Raw genomic sequence first — 17500 nt, 5'->3', positions numbered from 1 at the left:
CAAGAACCTCTGCTGACATGAGTGTTGTAGGAGACACGCAGCATCCAAGGATGATCTCCAGTATTGGGACCCTCAGGTATGTACTGTATGCACTAACCTGATTACTGAGGCTTTTGATTCCCCTAGAACGGCGGAATCAAGGGATATAGCAAGGGAAAAGCTTCGTACTTGGGTAAGGGGCTTCAAGAAGAACACCTCTGGCCCTTATCTTCCAAGTGAGAAGATGAGGGCGTATCTTTTTCCCCAGGCCTCAGCTGATGCAGTGATTCCCAAGCCTCAAGAGGAGATCCCTCAAGATCAAGTCCAGGTGGACGTGGAAGTCGCAGTCGCGATGCAAGACATCCAGTTGGATGACAGGATGTCTGACCTGGACGAACGTTTGGAAGAAGACCTCCTGGCAGAAGGTCAGGATCAAGTTCAAACCCCGGATGTCGTAGAGGATGAGGTCGACGAGGTGTCGGCTACTCCGGTTCAGATGCCGGAGCCTATCCCCTCAACATCGGCTGGTCTCCCAGTAGAACTGGGACAGGCCCTCTCTTCGATTGTTGGAATGATCCAACAAATGCAGAAGGAGAATCAGGAGAAGGCGGCTGCAATGGAACTGCGTATGCAGTCCCTGGCAGAATCACATGGGCCCCAGAAAAGGCTCAATGTGAAACACCTTCCCATATGCTCAGATGCTAACCCATGGAGGTATGCTGAGCACATGCCGATGACGACTGGAAAGATCGTCATCTCGGATAAGCTGGGTTCAGTTCCCCTAGAGGAGGTAGAATTCTGGCCCAGGAAGGCATCATATCTGGACTGCTATGTCCGGCTGAGAAAAGAACCAGCTTCAAGGGAGGAGACAGAGCCGAAGGAGGTCATTATTATGGACCACGCTAAGGCTCAAGCCCTACTTTCATCCTCGATGAAAGAGAGGGGCTTCTCGAATTCGAAGGTAGCTGCATTGAGCAAGAAGCTCCCTTCTTTTGTGTCCTCTCCTGATAGAGCCTTCCCCTTTTTACAGAAAGGGTTTGCGGCTGTCCTAAAGGCAGTCGAGGCCGGCAAGCCTTGCCCCTCCCTGGAGGAGTGTAAACCCTTGTCGCTGGCTCTGCCTATGGACCACAAAGACTGGAAGGATGTCCATCTGACATTCTCAGTGGGAAAGTTGGAGGCTGATATTGCCGGACGGCAATTCGGCGAGGACCTCCCCAAGCTGTCCGAATCTCTTTTACGAAGAGAGTTCGAGACAAAAGAAAGACTGGCTGCCTCAATGTCTCATCAGACTACTCTTGAGACGATGGCAAGTGACCCTAAGGTCCATGAAATGTTCATGGTAGTGGCTAAGTCTCACCTAGCCACAGTGACGAAGGACCTTTATGGCTTCGTCAAGGCAAGGAGAGCTTGTAGGGAGTTCGTGTTCACCTCGGCTACGGTGAGGCACGAGCCAAGGAAGTTAATCTCCTCCAACATTTGGGGAAAAGACCTTTTCCCTACCGATGTGGTCAAAGAGGTTGTTGATAAGGCCGCCGTGGAGAATAGAAACCTTCTCCAGAAGTGGGGCCTGGCTATCAAAAGAAAATCTTCCCCGGATGAGGGTCCTCAACCAAAGAGGAAGAATATGAGGACTAGGCTACCGTCTCGGCCAGCCAAGCCTTATAGACAGCAACAGCAACAGCAATTGCCTTTGCCTCCAGTGCCCCATATGGTGGCACAAACCCCGACTACTTTTCAGTGGGTACCCCAGGCTGTGCCAGGTCAGTCAACCACATTCACCCCAACGTTCGAAGGACAGTCTTCTTCCTTTCGTGCAAAACCTAGAGGAGCAGCCAGAGGCTCGTCTAGGCGCCCCTCAAAGGGAAGGGGATTCAGAGGTGGTCGTGGTCAGGGAGGCAAGACCTCAGGACGGCAGTCCAAGTGAAACGATACCGGTAGGAGGGAGACTGATGAAATTTTGGGATCGCTGGACCTTCGATCCCTGGGCCCAAAGCCTACTCAAGAATGGACTGGGTTGGAGTTGGTACAGCACTCCACCCCCGTGCCTTCGGTTTTTCCAACACTCCACCCCCGTTTTGGAGGAGTACGTTCAAGAACTGTTGGAGAAAAAGGTGATCCGAAAGGTGAAGTCCATCAAATTCCAAGGGAAGCTGTTTTGTGTTCCCAGGAAAGACTCGGAAAAGCTCAGAGTCATTCTGGACTTGTCGCCACTCAACAAGTTCATAGTGAATTGCAAATTCAAGATGCTAACACTGCAACACATAAGGACCTTACTGCCCAAGAGGGCATACTCAGTCTCTATAGACTTGTCAGACGCCTATTGGCACATTTCAATCAGCCGTCGACTCTCCCCCTACCTAGGGTTCAGGCTACAACGGAGACTGTATGCCTTCAGAGCCATGCCATTCGGGCTAAACATAGCCCCAAGGATTTTCACGAAGCTTGCGAGCACAGCTCTCAAACAATTACGCCTAAAGGGAATTCAGGTAGTAGTCTACCTGGACGACTGGCTGGTGTGGGCAGCATCCGAGACCGAATGCTTGCAAGCTTCCAGTCAGGTGATCCAGTTCCTAGAGTACCTGGGCTTCAAGATCAGCAAAAAAAAGTCTCGACTTTCTCCATCCCAAAAGTTCCAGTGGCTGGGAATCCACTGGGACCTTTTGTCACACAGTTTCTCCATCCCGACGAAGAAAAGGAAGGAGATAGCGGGCTTTGTCAAGAGACTTCTAGATTCTGAAAGGATATCAAGACGCGAACAGAAGAGGGTACTAGGCTCTCTCCAGTTTGCTTCAGTGACAGACCCAGTGCTAAGAGCACAGCTAAAGGATGCAACCGGAGTTGGGAGAAGGTATGCATCAAACGCGCGAAGAGACCTGAGAAGACCAGTGCCGCCTCGGCTACGTACTCTTCTCAGACCTTGGTCCCAAGCCAGACATCTAAAGAAGTCGGTTCTTCTTCAGCCACCTCCCCCGTCGATGACGATTCACTCAGACGCCTCAAAGGAGGGATGGGGATGTCACTCTCATCGGAAAAAAGTCCAGGGGACTTGGTCCAAGCTATTCAGGACCTTTCATATAAACTTTCTAGAAGCTATGGCAGTGCTCCTTACCTTAAAGAAAGTCTCCCCGCGTCACTCGATCCACATAAGATTGGTGACGGACAGCGAGGTGGTTGTGAGATGCTTGAATCGACAAGGGTCGAGGTCACCACCTCTCAACCAAGTGATGTTAGCCATTTTCCGATTGGCGGAAAAGAAGAAGTGGTACCTGTCGGCAGTTCACCTTCAAGGAATCCGCAATGTGACAGCGGACGCTCTATCCAGGTTCACACCGATAGAGTCGGAATGGTCCTTAGACGCAGGATCATTTTCCTTCATTCTGAATCAAGTCCCAGAACTGCAAATAGACCTCTTTGCGACGAAAGACAACAAGAAGTTGCCCCTGTACGTGTCCCCGTACGAGGACCCCTTAGCGGAAGCAGTGGACGCAATGTCCCTCGACTGGAACAGATGGTCCAGGATTTATCTGTTCCCTCCTCACAACCTTCTGTTGAGGGTCCTCAACAAACTGAGATCCTTCAAGGGGGTAGCGGCAATAGTGGCCCACAAGTGGCCGAACAGTATGTGGTTCCCCTTGGCGTTGGAACTACAGATGAAGTTCGTGCCGCTACCACATCCAGTTCTGACCCAGCGAGTCCAGAAGTCGACTGTCTGCGCTTCATTACAGAAAACCCGGACCCTGCAGCTCATGATTTTCTCGCCCTTGCGGTGAAAAAGCGTTTCGGGATTTCGAAAGCCAGCATAGACTTCCTAGGGGAATATAAGTGCAAATCGACTAGAAGGCAATATGAGTCATCTTGGAGAAAATGGGTGGCCTTTGTAAAGGCAAAGAATCCGCAGGAGATCTCAACAGACTTCTGCTTATCTTTCTTCATCCACCTCCATGGCCAAGGGTTGGCAGCTAACACGATTTCAGTGTGTAAATCTGCTTTGATGAGACCCATTTTATTTGCCTTCCAGATCGACCTAGGTAACGAGATCTTTAATAAAGTTCCGAAAGCCTGCGCTGGGCTCAGACCTTCAGCACCTCCAAAGCCCATCTCATGGTCTTTAGACAAAGTTCTTCATTTCGCCTCCCTGTTGAGCAATGAAGAATGTGCGTTAAAGGATTTGACGCAAAAAGTTATTTTCCTATTTGCACTCGCGTCCGGGGCCAGGGTTAGTGAGATCGTAGCCCTCTCGAGAGAGGCAGGTCGTGTTCAGTTCCTGGATGGGGGGGAGCTGAACCTGTTTCCGGATCCTACGTTTCTCGCCAAGAATGAGTTACCCACCAACAGGTGGGGTCCCTGGAGAATCTGCCCTCTGAAAGAAGATGCATCTCTATGTCCAGTAGAATGCCTAAAGGTCTATCTTCATAGAACTTCAGACTTCAAGGGTGGTCATCTATTCAGGGGAGAAACACCAGGCTCAAATTTATCTCTGAATCAACTCAGAGCGAAAATCACATATTTTATTCGCAGAGCGGATCCTGACAGTACACCCGCAGGTCACGATCCGAGGATTGTATGGATTTTGAACATCTCCGTTCATACACGGGCTGGAAGTCTTCCAGGGTGTTCTTTCGCCACTATGCGAAGCAAGTAGAGGAACTTAAGAGATCTGTGGTAGCAGTGGGTCGTGTAGTTAACCCTACTGTTTAACTCTGCGAGGAACAGTGGTCTTAATTGGGACGATTAAGTCCAGGGTGAGTGTGTAGGTACATACTGTACTACAAACTAAATGAGGGCACCAAGTGCCCATATAGACTGTTCCTTCTTTCAAAGGTGAACCTAGCATAAGTTCAGACATGTGTGCCGAGCGTTTCTAACGCTAATGTGATTGATTTGTAATACAGACTTTTATGACTTGATACCTTGGTATCTTATTAAAGTGGTGTTTAATGGTTTTTCTTTCAGATAAACAAGTTCTGTTTACTATCATACTTATGCTTAAAGTTTTGGGTTATCCTCTTTTATATATATATATATTCGTTGTTAACCTGTCTGTTTATTATCTGTCAATAAACTTGTTCTTGAGAACCTTGCGTCTCTTTCACCTGTGTCAATTTATTGGTATAATTGAGCATTTTAATTCTATGTATCTTATCTGGGATAATTCTGATAGAATTGTTCTGTTATGCAAGCTATGTTGCATTGGTTTATGTAGTCCCCTAATGGGAGGACTCCGTCCCATAAAGGGACGAGGGCGGTTTTATTAGTTTCTTCCTATGTGGATATAAACCTTTGTCGAATACAAGTATTGTGCGTATTACTGGTCAATATATATTGACGCAGTGGTTCTATACAAACTATGCTTTACTTAATATAGGGCGAGACCACTATATTAGCTTGCCTGGTATTCATACATAGATATATGTACTCTTCGAGACTTTCCAGAGTCTAGTAGGACTCTTCCCTGTAGGGGGCAGGAAGCTCTAACATAGTTTATAGTTAGTTGAAAAGATGTATAACGGTAACATCTTAGGTCTCTAGGTCTAGTCGACCGGGAAAAAATTACCTCCGGGGAGTACGGCACGTTCTGAGAATCCACAGATACAGTAATGCTCTGGTACACTTCCATCAGGACGACATGGCTTGAGCCCAAAAAACGGATTTTGAGCGAAGCGAAAAATCTATTTTTGGGTGAGATGGCCATGTCGTCCTGATGGACCCGCCCTTGCCTTTCTAAGAAAGGGCTGTAGGACCCCTCCCTACATACAGTATCTGTAGCAACTCGTGTACGCTACAAGGAATAGAGATGGCACCAGGATTGGCGCCAGGCACGCATACGAATCGGGGGATAGGGAAGCCTTGGGAGCGGCTTCCCTTTTTCTTTCCCGAATTCGTATCTAGTCAATCACCTCCTACGAGACGAAATCTCTGTCCAGGTCGTAGATTGCCATGTGACGTGTCTAGAATACGTCCTCTGATATGTCGCGATATCCCTTTCACGAGGGATACTCGCTCCAGGAGTTAGAATTCTGGTACCTTAAGGTAAACTCTCTGGGAATATCGCCGTAGTTGTAATATACCCTAGGAAGCTACCCTATAGGAACTTCCATCAGGACGACATGGCCATCTCACCCAAAAATAGATTTTTCGCTTCGCTCAAAATCCGTTTTATATCATTGTGTATCCCTAGAACCCCATTTGCTAGAACCGAGTACCTCTCTTAACTGCCTTGCTTGCCTCCTTGCAGATGCAGCTGTGATGGCCTACCCAGTGGTCGTCTTCATCCAGGGAGAGTCGTTTGAGTGGGGATCTTCAAGTCTCTACGACGGATCAGTTCTGGCAGCTCTGGGCAAGGTCATTGTGGTCACTCTTAACTATCGTATTGGCATTCTAGGTAAACAAGGTTTCTCTATATTCTTTCTAAGTAAGGTTGTATATTCTTGGCAATTAAGTTTGTATATTCTTAGCAAGTAAGGTTGTATATTCTTTCTAAGTAAGGTTGTATATTCTTGGCAAGTAAGTTTGTATATTCTTGGCAAGTAAGGTTGTATATTCTTGGTAAGCAAGTTTGTATATTCTTAGCAAGTAAGGTTGCATATTTTTTCTAAGTAAGGTTGTATATTCTTGGTAAGAAGGTTATATATATTTTGTAAGTAAAGTTGGTGACCTATTAGGTAATGTTGTTGACTTGGTAAGTGAAGTTGTTAATTTTTGGTAAGTAAGGCTGTATATTCTTGGTAAATAAGGTACATGAATATTCTTGATAATTTTGTTTATATATTCTTGGTAAGTAATGTTATTGTATATTCCTCGGTAAGTAACGATGTATATTCTTTGCCAGTTAGGTTGTATATTTTTGTTAAGTAACCATTTTGGAGGAAATATATATTTATTTCCACTGAAATCCTATTATATAAAAACTCCCTCTCTAAGAGAAATGATACTTTAATCTCATACACTATGCATATATTTATAAATTTTAAAAAATTATTCTACCTCTACGATATTACTGTATTATACAAACTGGAATTTCATATATATTATATGGAGCAATAATCCTTGGTTATGAAATACTGTACCAAAGATAAATGTTCAATATAGAATAAACCAAAAAGAAAAAAAAAATCCTTTTAATCCTGTCGACTCTAAAGGAATCCGTGGTAGCAAGATGAAGAATGGGATATGGTAAAGTCCCCTTCGATAAACTTCTTCTTGTTTCCTGGAAAGAGAGACACAGCCAGCGAATCAACTATTGGAAAACACTAAGGAATAATTCAGTCTCTGAACCTTTACAAAATGAAGACGAAAAGAAAGAAAAGAAGTTTTTAGAATTTTGCTTTCAAGAAACAATAGTTTTTTATTACTTTTTTTTTATTGCTTCAAGGCTGCAAATGGATGCTGCAATTCAGAAGTTTTCCTTAAAATGGAGATTAGAGTTTTAACATATTACCAGAAATTGACATGTCACCTTCATGTGGAAATATAGGAACTAGACCAATTAGAAGCTGTTGTCAGGAATATAATTGTTAAATTTATAGCATTAATTGCCAAAGAAATAAGATAGTATATATATATATATATATATATATATATATATATATATATATATATATATATATATATATATATATATATATATATATATATTTATATATATATATATATATATATAAATATATATATATATATATATATATATATATATATATATATATATATATATATATATATATATATATATATATATATAATTATCTATTTATTTATTCATTCATATAAGCCATAACTTATACTCCCACTAATGTCTGAAATTTTTTCTGCCTCGGATCAGAGACCCAAGAGGGAATCCATTTCAAATATAATAGCTTCTGGTCGTGCTTGAGAGTCAAACCTAGGCTCAAGAAATGGACGATCCATTGACTTAGCTGCTCTTTAGGGGTAAATTACTAATTCAATAAAACCTCAGTTTCTTAGGCTGGGTTCGATTCCCTGACTGATACGAGGCTATTATCTTATAGCTGATTCCCCCTTGAGTCTCTGATCCCGTAGTAGAGGGAATCCAGATATAATGAGGAGTATAATAAATGGCCTTTATGAATATGAATATGAAAAACTTGTCTAAATGTGCAAAATTATAATATACATATACGTACATACATCAATATCTGAACTTTCCAACTTAATCTAACCCCAGGGTTTTACAACGCAAACGCTGACCCAGTGGGTCACGCAACCGTAGCTAACTACGGCCTGATGGACCAGCTGGCTGCCTTGCACTGGGTTGAAGAGAACATCGTCCGCTTCGGGGGTGACCCAGGTCAGGTCACGGTCATGGGTCACGGCACGGGAGCCGCCTGCCTCAACTACCTTGTCATATCACCCGCTGCTACAGGTCAGTCAGTAAGTGAACCTTGTTCTCTGTGACAAAGGGAATTTTCAAAGATATTAAGATATTTTAGGTGATGTTACATGTGGTTTGAGGGATGACATGATGTTAATGGACTTTTTTGTGATATTTCTAATGGATGCATTTGATAACATGATTACTTTTAATGTTGATAGTATTGCTGCTGCAGTTACTGTAATCTAGCATTTCAATATTGCTAGCACTGCAACTAATAATAATAATAATAATAATAATAATAATAATAATAATAATAATAATGATAATAATAATAATAGTCTGAAAAGTTTTACTATTGTGATTATTGTTATCATTTAATAATAATAATAATAATAATAATAATAATAATAATAATAATAATAATAATTTTATTATTATTATTATTATTATTATTAGTAGTAGTAGTAGTAGTAGTAGTAGTAGTAGTAGTAGTAGTAGTATTATAATTATCATTATCACTAAACGTAGCATCATCACTCTTAAAAAAGATAATCAGGTCAAACAAAATCCTCCATCTATTCCACAAATGTAAATTCCTGAAAGGAAACATATTTCAAAATCCCAAAATGAAAACATGAGTTAAATAATGCAAATAATAGAATGACTATATCGTGGAGCATCTTAAGTTTCCTCAAGGGAGTTCCTCATTTGATTTCAACTTTCATTTCTGGTTTTGGTTTTGGAGTTGTGAACTTTTAGGGAAAATTGTATGGTTTGGAATAATGTTTCTGTTTAATTCAGTTTATTTGTATTTTGATTTTTTCTAATATTATTGGAAATTGTATATATATATATATATATATATATATATATATATATATATATATATATATATATATATATGTATATATACATATTTATGTATATACGAGTATATATATATATATATATATATATATATATATATATATATATATATATATATATATATATATATATATATATATATATATATATATATATATATATATATATCACCCACGAAGGCATTTATTACCGAATTCTATCTTGGGAATATATATCCACTTAGAATACATTTTATGGTAACAGCTTTTGGCCGGGTGGAGATTCGAACCCCCACCTGTGGGCCGGAAACCATGCCAGCAACGGCTCTACTGACTGAGCTATCAAGAGAGATAAAAGTTTACGACAAGTCCCCGTACATATTCCTGTCAAATTCAGGAATGTGTTCATAGACTTCAAATAAACCCATCTCCACCATGATAGCTGAATCGTGGGTTTGTAACAATTGGTCATTTTAAATGAACATATATCACAAGCACACATTATTTCAATAAATGTAAATATCACCCACGAATGGCATTTAATACTGAATTCTATCTTGGGAATATATATCCACTTAGAATTCATTTTATAGTAACAGCTTCAGGCAGGGTGGAGATTCGAACCCCTACCTTCCTGAATTCGACAGGAACATGTAAGGGGACATGTCATAACCTTTTATCTCTCTTGATAGCTCAGTCAGTAGAGCCGTTTCTGGCATGGTTTCCGACCCACAGGTGAGGGTTCGAATCTCCACCCGGCCAGAAGCTGTTACCATAAATGAATTCCTAGTGAATATATATTCCCAAGATAGAATTCGGTATTAAATGCCATTCGTGGGTGATATTTACATTGATTGAAATCACGTGTGCTTGTGATATATGTTCATGTGTATATATATATATATATATATATATATATATATATATATATATATATATATATATATATATATATATATATATATATATATATATATGTGTGTGTGTGTGTGTGTGTGTGTGTGTGTGTGTGTGTTTGTGTGTGTTTGTATGTATACATACCTTCCTACTTGATTTCTTGTGATTCACAATTAAAAAGTCAAATCAGATACACTTCAATGTATATATCCTATTCTATTCTCTTAGCATTAAGAAAAAACACAAATTCAATTTTCTATTATCATCTTTTTATTTGTTATTGGAAATTCCTTTTCCAATATTGTTTATTTCTCTTGTTTATAGATATTCTATAATTGGATTCTTGTTCTTGTACAAAGGCCAAACTACAGTTATTTAGATGTTCGTATTTTCTCTGTTGGTTTACAAAAGGTAATATTGTTTTTACCTTACAAAACGAGTTGGAACATTATTGAGAGAAAGAGGAATTAAGATAATATAGTTTATGATATTTATGACTACTGAGGCTCACAAAATCCTTAAATATTTGTTTAAACACACACACACACTCATATGCATAATTAAGACATACAGAAGCAGACACACATACGCACACACACACACACACACACACACACACACACACATATATATATATATATATATATATATATATATATATATATATATATATATATATATATATATATATATGTATATATATTGATATATTTATATATATATATATATATATATATATATATATATATATATATATATATGTATATATATATATATATATATATATATATATATATATATATATATATATATATAAAACCATGTCTCTACCAAAAATGTACCAAAAACATATAAGTTAACAGCCCCTCTAAACGCGTAACACCATAGAATTCTTCCTACCATAATATCCTTCGGGCAATCCTTCTCCCCTGGTCATCAGGAGCAGGTCTGTTCAAGCGAGCAATCCTGATGTCAGGATCTGCACTCAGTCCCTGGGCTTCAGTCCGGGACCCATCTGGACACGCCTTCGATGTAGCCACCCAGCTGGACTGCCCTGTTCCAAACGACCTCTTTCGCTACTATGAAAATCTTCTCCAGTGTCTGAGGAAGAGGCCTCTGCACGACATATTGCAGGTGATTGAGTTGTTCTAGATTTAATCTGAATGAGTCTTTGTTTACTAGTGTAAGTGACCCGTCAAAAATCACAGGTTAGCATTTAGATAGATACTCTTACACACGCAGATACAGAGGCACCTCCTCTTGTATGTAGTTAGACTCTTGCAATTTATAATAAAAGAGATAATAATTTTAACTTATTTACATATTCATTTTGTTTTGTTTTATATAACAAGTGGATATGATTTTCAAAAATAACAATAAGACATTCTAAGAAAACAAGGGAAAATGATTATAATTTGACTATTATACAATTTTAGCTTATACTCTTTCCACTCATATAATATGCTAGAACTATAGGATAAAATTTTTACATAGTAAATTATGCTGTCTTTAGTAATTATTCTGCCCTTGGCTATGAGTCTCCACAGAGTTCACACAGCATATGAGCTACATGGAATCTAAATAGGTAGAAACACTAATGAAATGTAACTATTCTTTTTCTTTTTTCTGTAGTTGTAATTTCATTACTTATCAACTGATATCTTTATTAAAATTTCATTAATTATGCCGTAGTTACAGTTTCTTTTCTTTATTTTTGATGAGTATATTCCTGGAAAAAGAAAAATAATACAAGAGTTTAATAATACAATTAATTAATTAATATGGCAATTTGTTTAAAAAAAGAAAAATTGTATATACATTTTTGTGGATACGTAAAAATTATTTCTACTAACAAACAGAACTTAATTCTAATTAAAAGTCTATTTAGATAAATGAAGGGATGTTTTAGAAAACTAAAATGTTTTTAGAAAGTTAAGTTTGTATTTAAACTAACAATACACAGTAGGAATTTTATGTTTGATTGGAAATCATTTTAACTCGAGATGATTTTATTATAGAACTTTTAATTATATCTAGCAAAAATTACATTAAATTTAAATTTCGATCAAATGTCCAACTTTATACCTAAAGGTATTTTTTTAAAACCAAAATATTATTGTTAATTTGAATTTATATTAAACCTAACAATGTATGATTGGACTGTTTTCTTGTAAATGCTTTTAAGTCAAGAGGATTTATTTTCAGTATAATAATATTTCAATCAATATCATGAAAGACAAATAATAAGTTGACTTTAATATTTTTGTCTAAATAATAATTATGATTCCGGAAAAATATAACGTTTACAAAAGGAAATAACATTAACTTGTTGTTCTTAAAGGTTCAACTAAAGACATCCAAGTTTCAAGTGGCTGTTGGCCCCAGCATTGATGGTGTCACTATCAAACCGGACTGGAAAAATCATCAGAGCAAAATGGGTAAGTTTAACTTTTAAAAATACTTTGATGGATTTGATATGTTAATTCACAGGCAAAAGAATATTTTATTCATCATAAATGCTATTTAGGGTCGTAATTTAGAATGCATGAAATGGATAATACAGCTGAAACCCGGAGATCTATAATATTACATATATACAACTCTATACATAGAGTCATATATATATATATATATATATATATATATATATATATATATATATATATATGTATATATATTTATGTATGTATATATATATATATATATATATATATATATATATATATATATATATATATATATATATATATATATATATATATATGTATATATATTTATGTTTGTATATATATATATATATATATATATATATATATATATATATATATATATATATATATATATATATATATATATATATATATATATATAGATGCGCCTGCTGAACAGCAGAGCTTTACCAGGGCTACCTATAATAGCTACATTTGCTGTGAGCAATAAGAAAAAAATCACCCACCATCACCAGTCCGTAGTTGGCAAGCCTGGTGATGAAAACTAGCCAAACCACAGGAATGAATAAGGATGTGGCCAATGCCCTGCAGAGTTCTAGGCACAGCAGCTTTTGTTGTTGTTTTTGTAGTTTTTGTTGTTGTTGTTTTATATTCACAGATATATACAGTTACGAACTGAAATCCTTGCATAATGAATACATACGTTTAAACAGAATAAAATTCCTAATTTCTAAACTATAATATAAAAGTTAACTTGCACCCAAGTACTTAATCGTATATCCTAAATATCTCCATTTGTCTATACCAAGTAATATTCTTAATCACTCAACTATAAAAAGAAAAATAAGAAATATCTTAATTTTCCTCTTGACTTCAAAGGCAAGGAAGGTCGAACTCCAGTTGACCTCCTACTAGGAATGACAGCTGCCAACCTCCTTGACATCCTGAGTCAGCAAGAAGTCCAGGAAGGATTCGATGCTGACTATAGGGAGGATCTGCTAAGATCCTTCGTTGTCAATAACTATCGATATCATCTGCAGGTGAGTATTATTATTATTATTATTATTATTATTATTATTATTATTATTATTATTATTATTATTATTATCACCTGGGCTACACACATATATAAACTATACCATCTAATATATAAAAGTAAACCTCACATGGAGCATTTTCATCTCGCCACAGGAAATAATGTTAGCCATCACAGCCGAGTACACTGACTGGTCAAGATCCCTCTATCAACCAATCAGCATCAGAGACTCAACCGGCCAAGGCCTTCACGATGCGAATATTTTCTCGCCGATGGCAGATCTTGCCAAGCAGCTCTACACGACTTCCCGATCGTCTTATCTCTACGTCTTGGAGGAAGAAGGTTCAAATGTGCGTTGATATGGAGAGATTGGATTTATATATGAAATAGAAAAATATGGTATATATTATTAATGAGAATCTTTAATAATCTACAGAAAGTTTTTGAATCTTATCCATAGATTAGAGATATATGTATCCAAATCATGCAAATAATATTCATGAAAATATAATATAATAAATACCAATAAAAGAATCATGATATAAATAAAATCATATATTCCTCTGCCATTTAAATTATTATTTTTCAATTTATTTATTACTACAATAAAGCTTTAAATTTGAACTAATTATCTTTCCCAAAGTCTGGAAACGAGAGTCTTCTCCTGAACGAGCTGGCGTACGTCTTTGGTGGTCCTATGGGCGCTCTTGGACCTTTGGCCTCAAGTTATAACTTCACTAAGATGGATGTCACACTCAGCAAATCGTTCATATCAATGTGGAGTAATTTCATAAAATTTGGGTGAGTACAAGGTGGTTTTAGAAGGGGTAGGGGATGTATGAATCAGATTTTTACAGTTAGGCTGATATGCAAGAAATATTTAGCAAAAGGTGAGGAGGTGTATGTCGCATTTATGGATCTGGAGAAAGCGTATGAAAGAGTTGATAGGGAAGCGATGTGAAATGTGATGAGGTTATATAGAATTGGTAGAAGGATTTGCAAGCAGTGAAAAGTTTCTACAATAGTAGTAAAGCGTATGTTAGGATAAGGAATGAAGTGAGCGATTGGTTTCCGGTGAGAGTGGGGCTGAGAAAGGGATGTGTGATGTTGCCATGCTTGTTTAACTTGTATGTTGATGGAGTGATGAGAGAGGTGAATTTTCGAGTACTTAGACGAGGATTGAAACTGATAGACACGAACCATTATGAATGGGAGGTAAATCAGTTTTTGTTTGCGGATGATACTGTACTGGTTGCAGACTCGGAAGACAAGCTTGGCCGATTAGTGACAGGATTTGGAAGGATATGTGAAAGAAGGAAGTTGAGAGTTAATGTGAGTGAGAGTAAGGTTATGAGATGTACGAGAAGGGAAGGTGTTGCGAGGTTGAATGTCATATCGAAGGGAGATTTACTTGAGGAGGTGGATCAGTTTAAATACTTGGGGTCTGTTGTTGCAGCAAATGGTTGAGTGGAAGCAGATGTACGTCAGAGAGTGAATGAAGGATGCAAAGTGTTGGGGACAGTGAAGGGAGTGATAAAGAATAGAGGGTTAGGCATTAATGTAAAGAGAGTTTTGTATGGGAAAATGATTGTGCCAACTGTGATGTATGTATCGAAGTTGTGGGGAATGAAAGTGACGGGTAGACAGAAATTGAATGTGTTTGAGATTAAGTGCCTGAGAAGTATGACTGGTGTATCTCGAGAAGATAGGGTTAGGAACGAAGTAGTGAGGGTGAGAACAGGTGTAATAAATGATTTAACAGCTAGAGTGGATATGAATGTGTTGAGGTGGTTTGGCCATGTTGAGAGAATGGAAAATGGCTGTCAGCTAAAGAAGGTGATGAATGCAAGAGTTGATGGGAGAAGTACAAGAGGAAGGTCAAGATTTGGGTGGATGGAGTGAGTGAAGAAAGCTCTGGGTGATAGGAGGATATATGTGAGAGGCAAGAGAGCGTGCTAGATATAGGAATGAATGGTGAGCGATTGTGACACAGTTCCTGTAGGCCCTGCTGCTTCCTCTGGTCACCTTGGATGACTGCGGAGGTAGCAGCAGTAGGGGATTCAGCGTTATAAAGCTTCATTTATGCTGGATAATGGAGGAGGGTAGGCTGTGGCACCCTAGTTGTACCAGCCGAACTTGGTTGACTTCCTCGTCAGGCTGGGAGGAGCATAGAGAGGAAAGGTCCCGTTTTTTCATTCGTTTGATGTCGACTACCACCCAAAATTAGTGGAAGTACCTTGGTATATGGATATGGATATATATATATCTATCTATCTATCTATCTATCAATCTATCTATCTATCTATATATATATATATATATATATATATATATATATATATATATATATATATATATATATATATATATATATATATTTATATATATATAATATATATATATATATATATATATATATATATATATATATATGTATATATATATATATATATATATATATATATATATATATATATATATATATATATAATACTGTACAGTTCATATATATATATATATATATATATATATATATATACATATATATATATATATATATATATATATATATATATATATATATATATATATATATATATATGAACTGTACAGTATTATATATATATATATATATATATATATATATATATATATATATATACATATATATATATATATATATATATATATGTATATATATATATATATATATATATATATATATATATATATATATATATATATATATATATAATACTGTACAGTTTATTTCATTGATACCATAGATCAATAAATTATAATTATGGTATTAATTCAAAACTCTATGTTCATTTCACAGACATCCAAAAGACACAGTCTCCAATGCTAAGATATCCGAGAGTGCAAACGACATAACTTCTGAAGAGCAGATATGGCCCAAATATGATCCAGTCTATCAGAGATACTTTCAAATAGGTGAGGTTCCTATTTTTGTGGGGCTGTTTTCACTCACAAATATAATGATACAATGATTTTCAATATTTTCTAGATATATAACCTTTGGGCAGGAAAGAACATTTATTCATATTTTTAGAGTAATTTTATTTTTTCATGATAACTTATATATTACTGAATAATCACTTTCTTCTCTATATATGAAATCCTATGGTCTAGTTTTTAACATTCGTCTCTCTCTCTCTCTCTCTCTCTCTCTCTCTCTCTCTCTCTCTCTCTCTCTCTCTCTCTCTTCTCTCTCTCTCTCTTTTTCTCTGTATATATATATATATATATATATATATATATATATATATATATATATATATATATATATATATATATATATATATGTATATATATATATATATATATATATATATATATATATATATATATATATAATTTTTCAATAACCCAGCTCCTATGAATACCATGTAAAGAAACTAGTAAAACATAATCTCTTTAATTTAATAAAACTATAAAACCTTAATGAAATACTAATATTTAACTGGTGATGATTTTAATAAACTAATTGATAGTACATCTAAAATTATATGATATAATTTTAATTTTTAATATAGATTCTATATGTAGCCTTTCCAGAAATTTTCCTTAGGTAAATTCAAGTGTTTGACCTGTATTTGTAATAGCTTATGAAGGTGTAACATACAACTCGTATTCGGTGATAAATTGATAAACAAATATTTATTCATAACATCAAGGAGTCAAAACGATATATCTTAGATTTAATAATATATCTTCTATAGATATCGTATCCTCTTTATCACATAATTACTATTAATTGTTTAAATATCTCTATTCATTCCAGGAACACAGAACATTGTACGTAACCACTACCGTGCTGGAAAAGTAGCCTTGTGGTCATGGCTACTTCCTGGTCTAGAACGTGTGGGTTCTCGGTACGGCCCAGATAAAAACTTTCACAGATTACCAACTGATCTCCAGTCGGGTTTATACCCTGAAT

The 17500-nt window shown here is 36.5% G+C and overlaps 1 protein-coding gene across 1 annotated transcript in view; it reads left to right on the top strand.

The window, feature by feature from the left end:
• Window positions 1–17500, top strand: part of LOC137633016 (neuroligin-1-like) — a 46019-nt gene that overhangs the window by 27731 nt on the left and 788 nt on the right. The window contains exons 4-9 of the mRNA XM_068365186.1: window positions 6215–6396; window positions 13457–13543; window positions 13695–13889; window positions 14183–14217; window positions 16379–16494; window positions 17345–17500. The exon at window positions 17345–17500 is cut by the window's right edge and continues 494 nt beyond it. Coding sequence (XP_068221287.1) covers window positions 6215–6396; window positions 13457–13543; window positions 13695–13889; window positions 14183–14217; window positions 16379–16494; window positions 17345–17500 — 771 coding nt within the window. The remainder of the gene's footprint in view (window positions 1–6214; window positions 6397–13456; window positions 13544–13694; window positions 13890–14182; window positions 14218–16378; window positions 16495–17344) is intronic.

This window comes from Palaemon carinicauda, chromosome 3, assembly GCF_036898095.1.
Source record: "Palaemon carinicauda isolate YSFRI2023 chromosome 3, ASM3689809v2, whole genome shotgun sequence".
In the NCBI taxonomy this organism is placed as follows: Eukaryota; Metazoa; Arthropoda; class Malacostraca; order Decapoda; family Palaemonidae; genus Palaemon; species Palaemon carinicauda.
The sequence above is the reverse complement of the archived record's forward strand: the minus strand, read 5'-3'. Positions and strand labels throughout refer to the sequence as shown.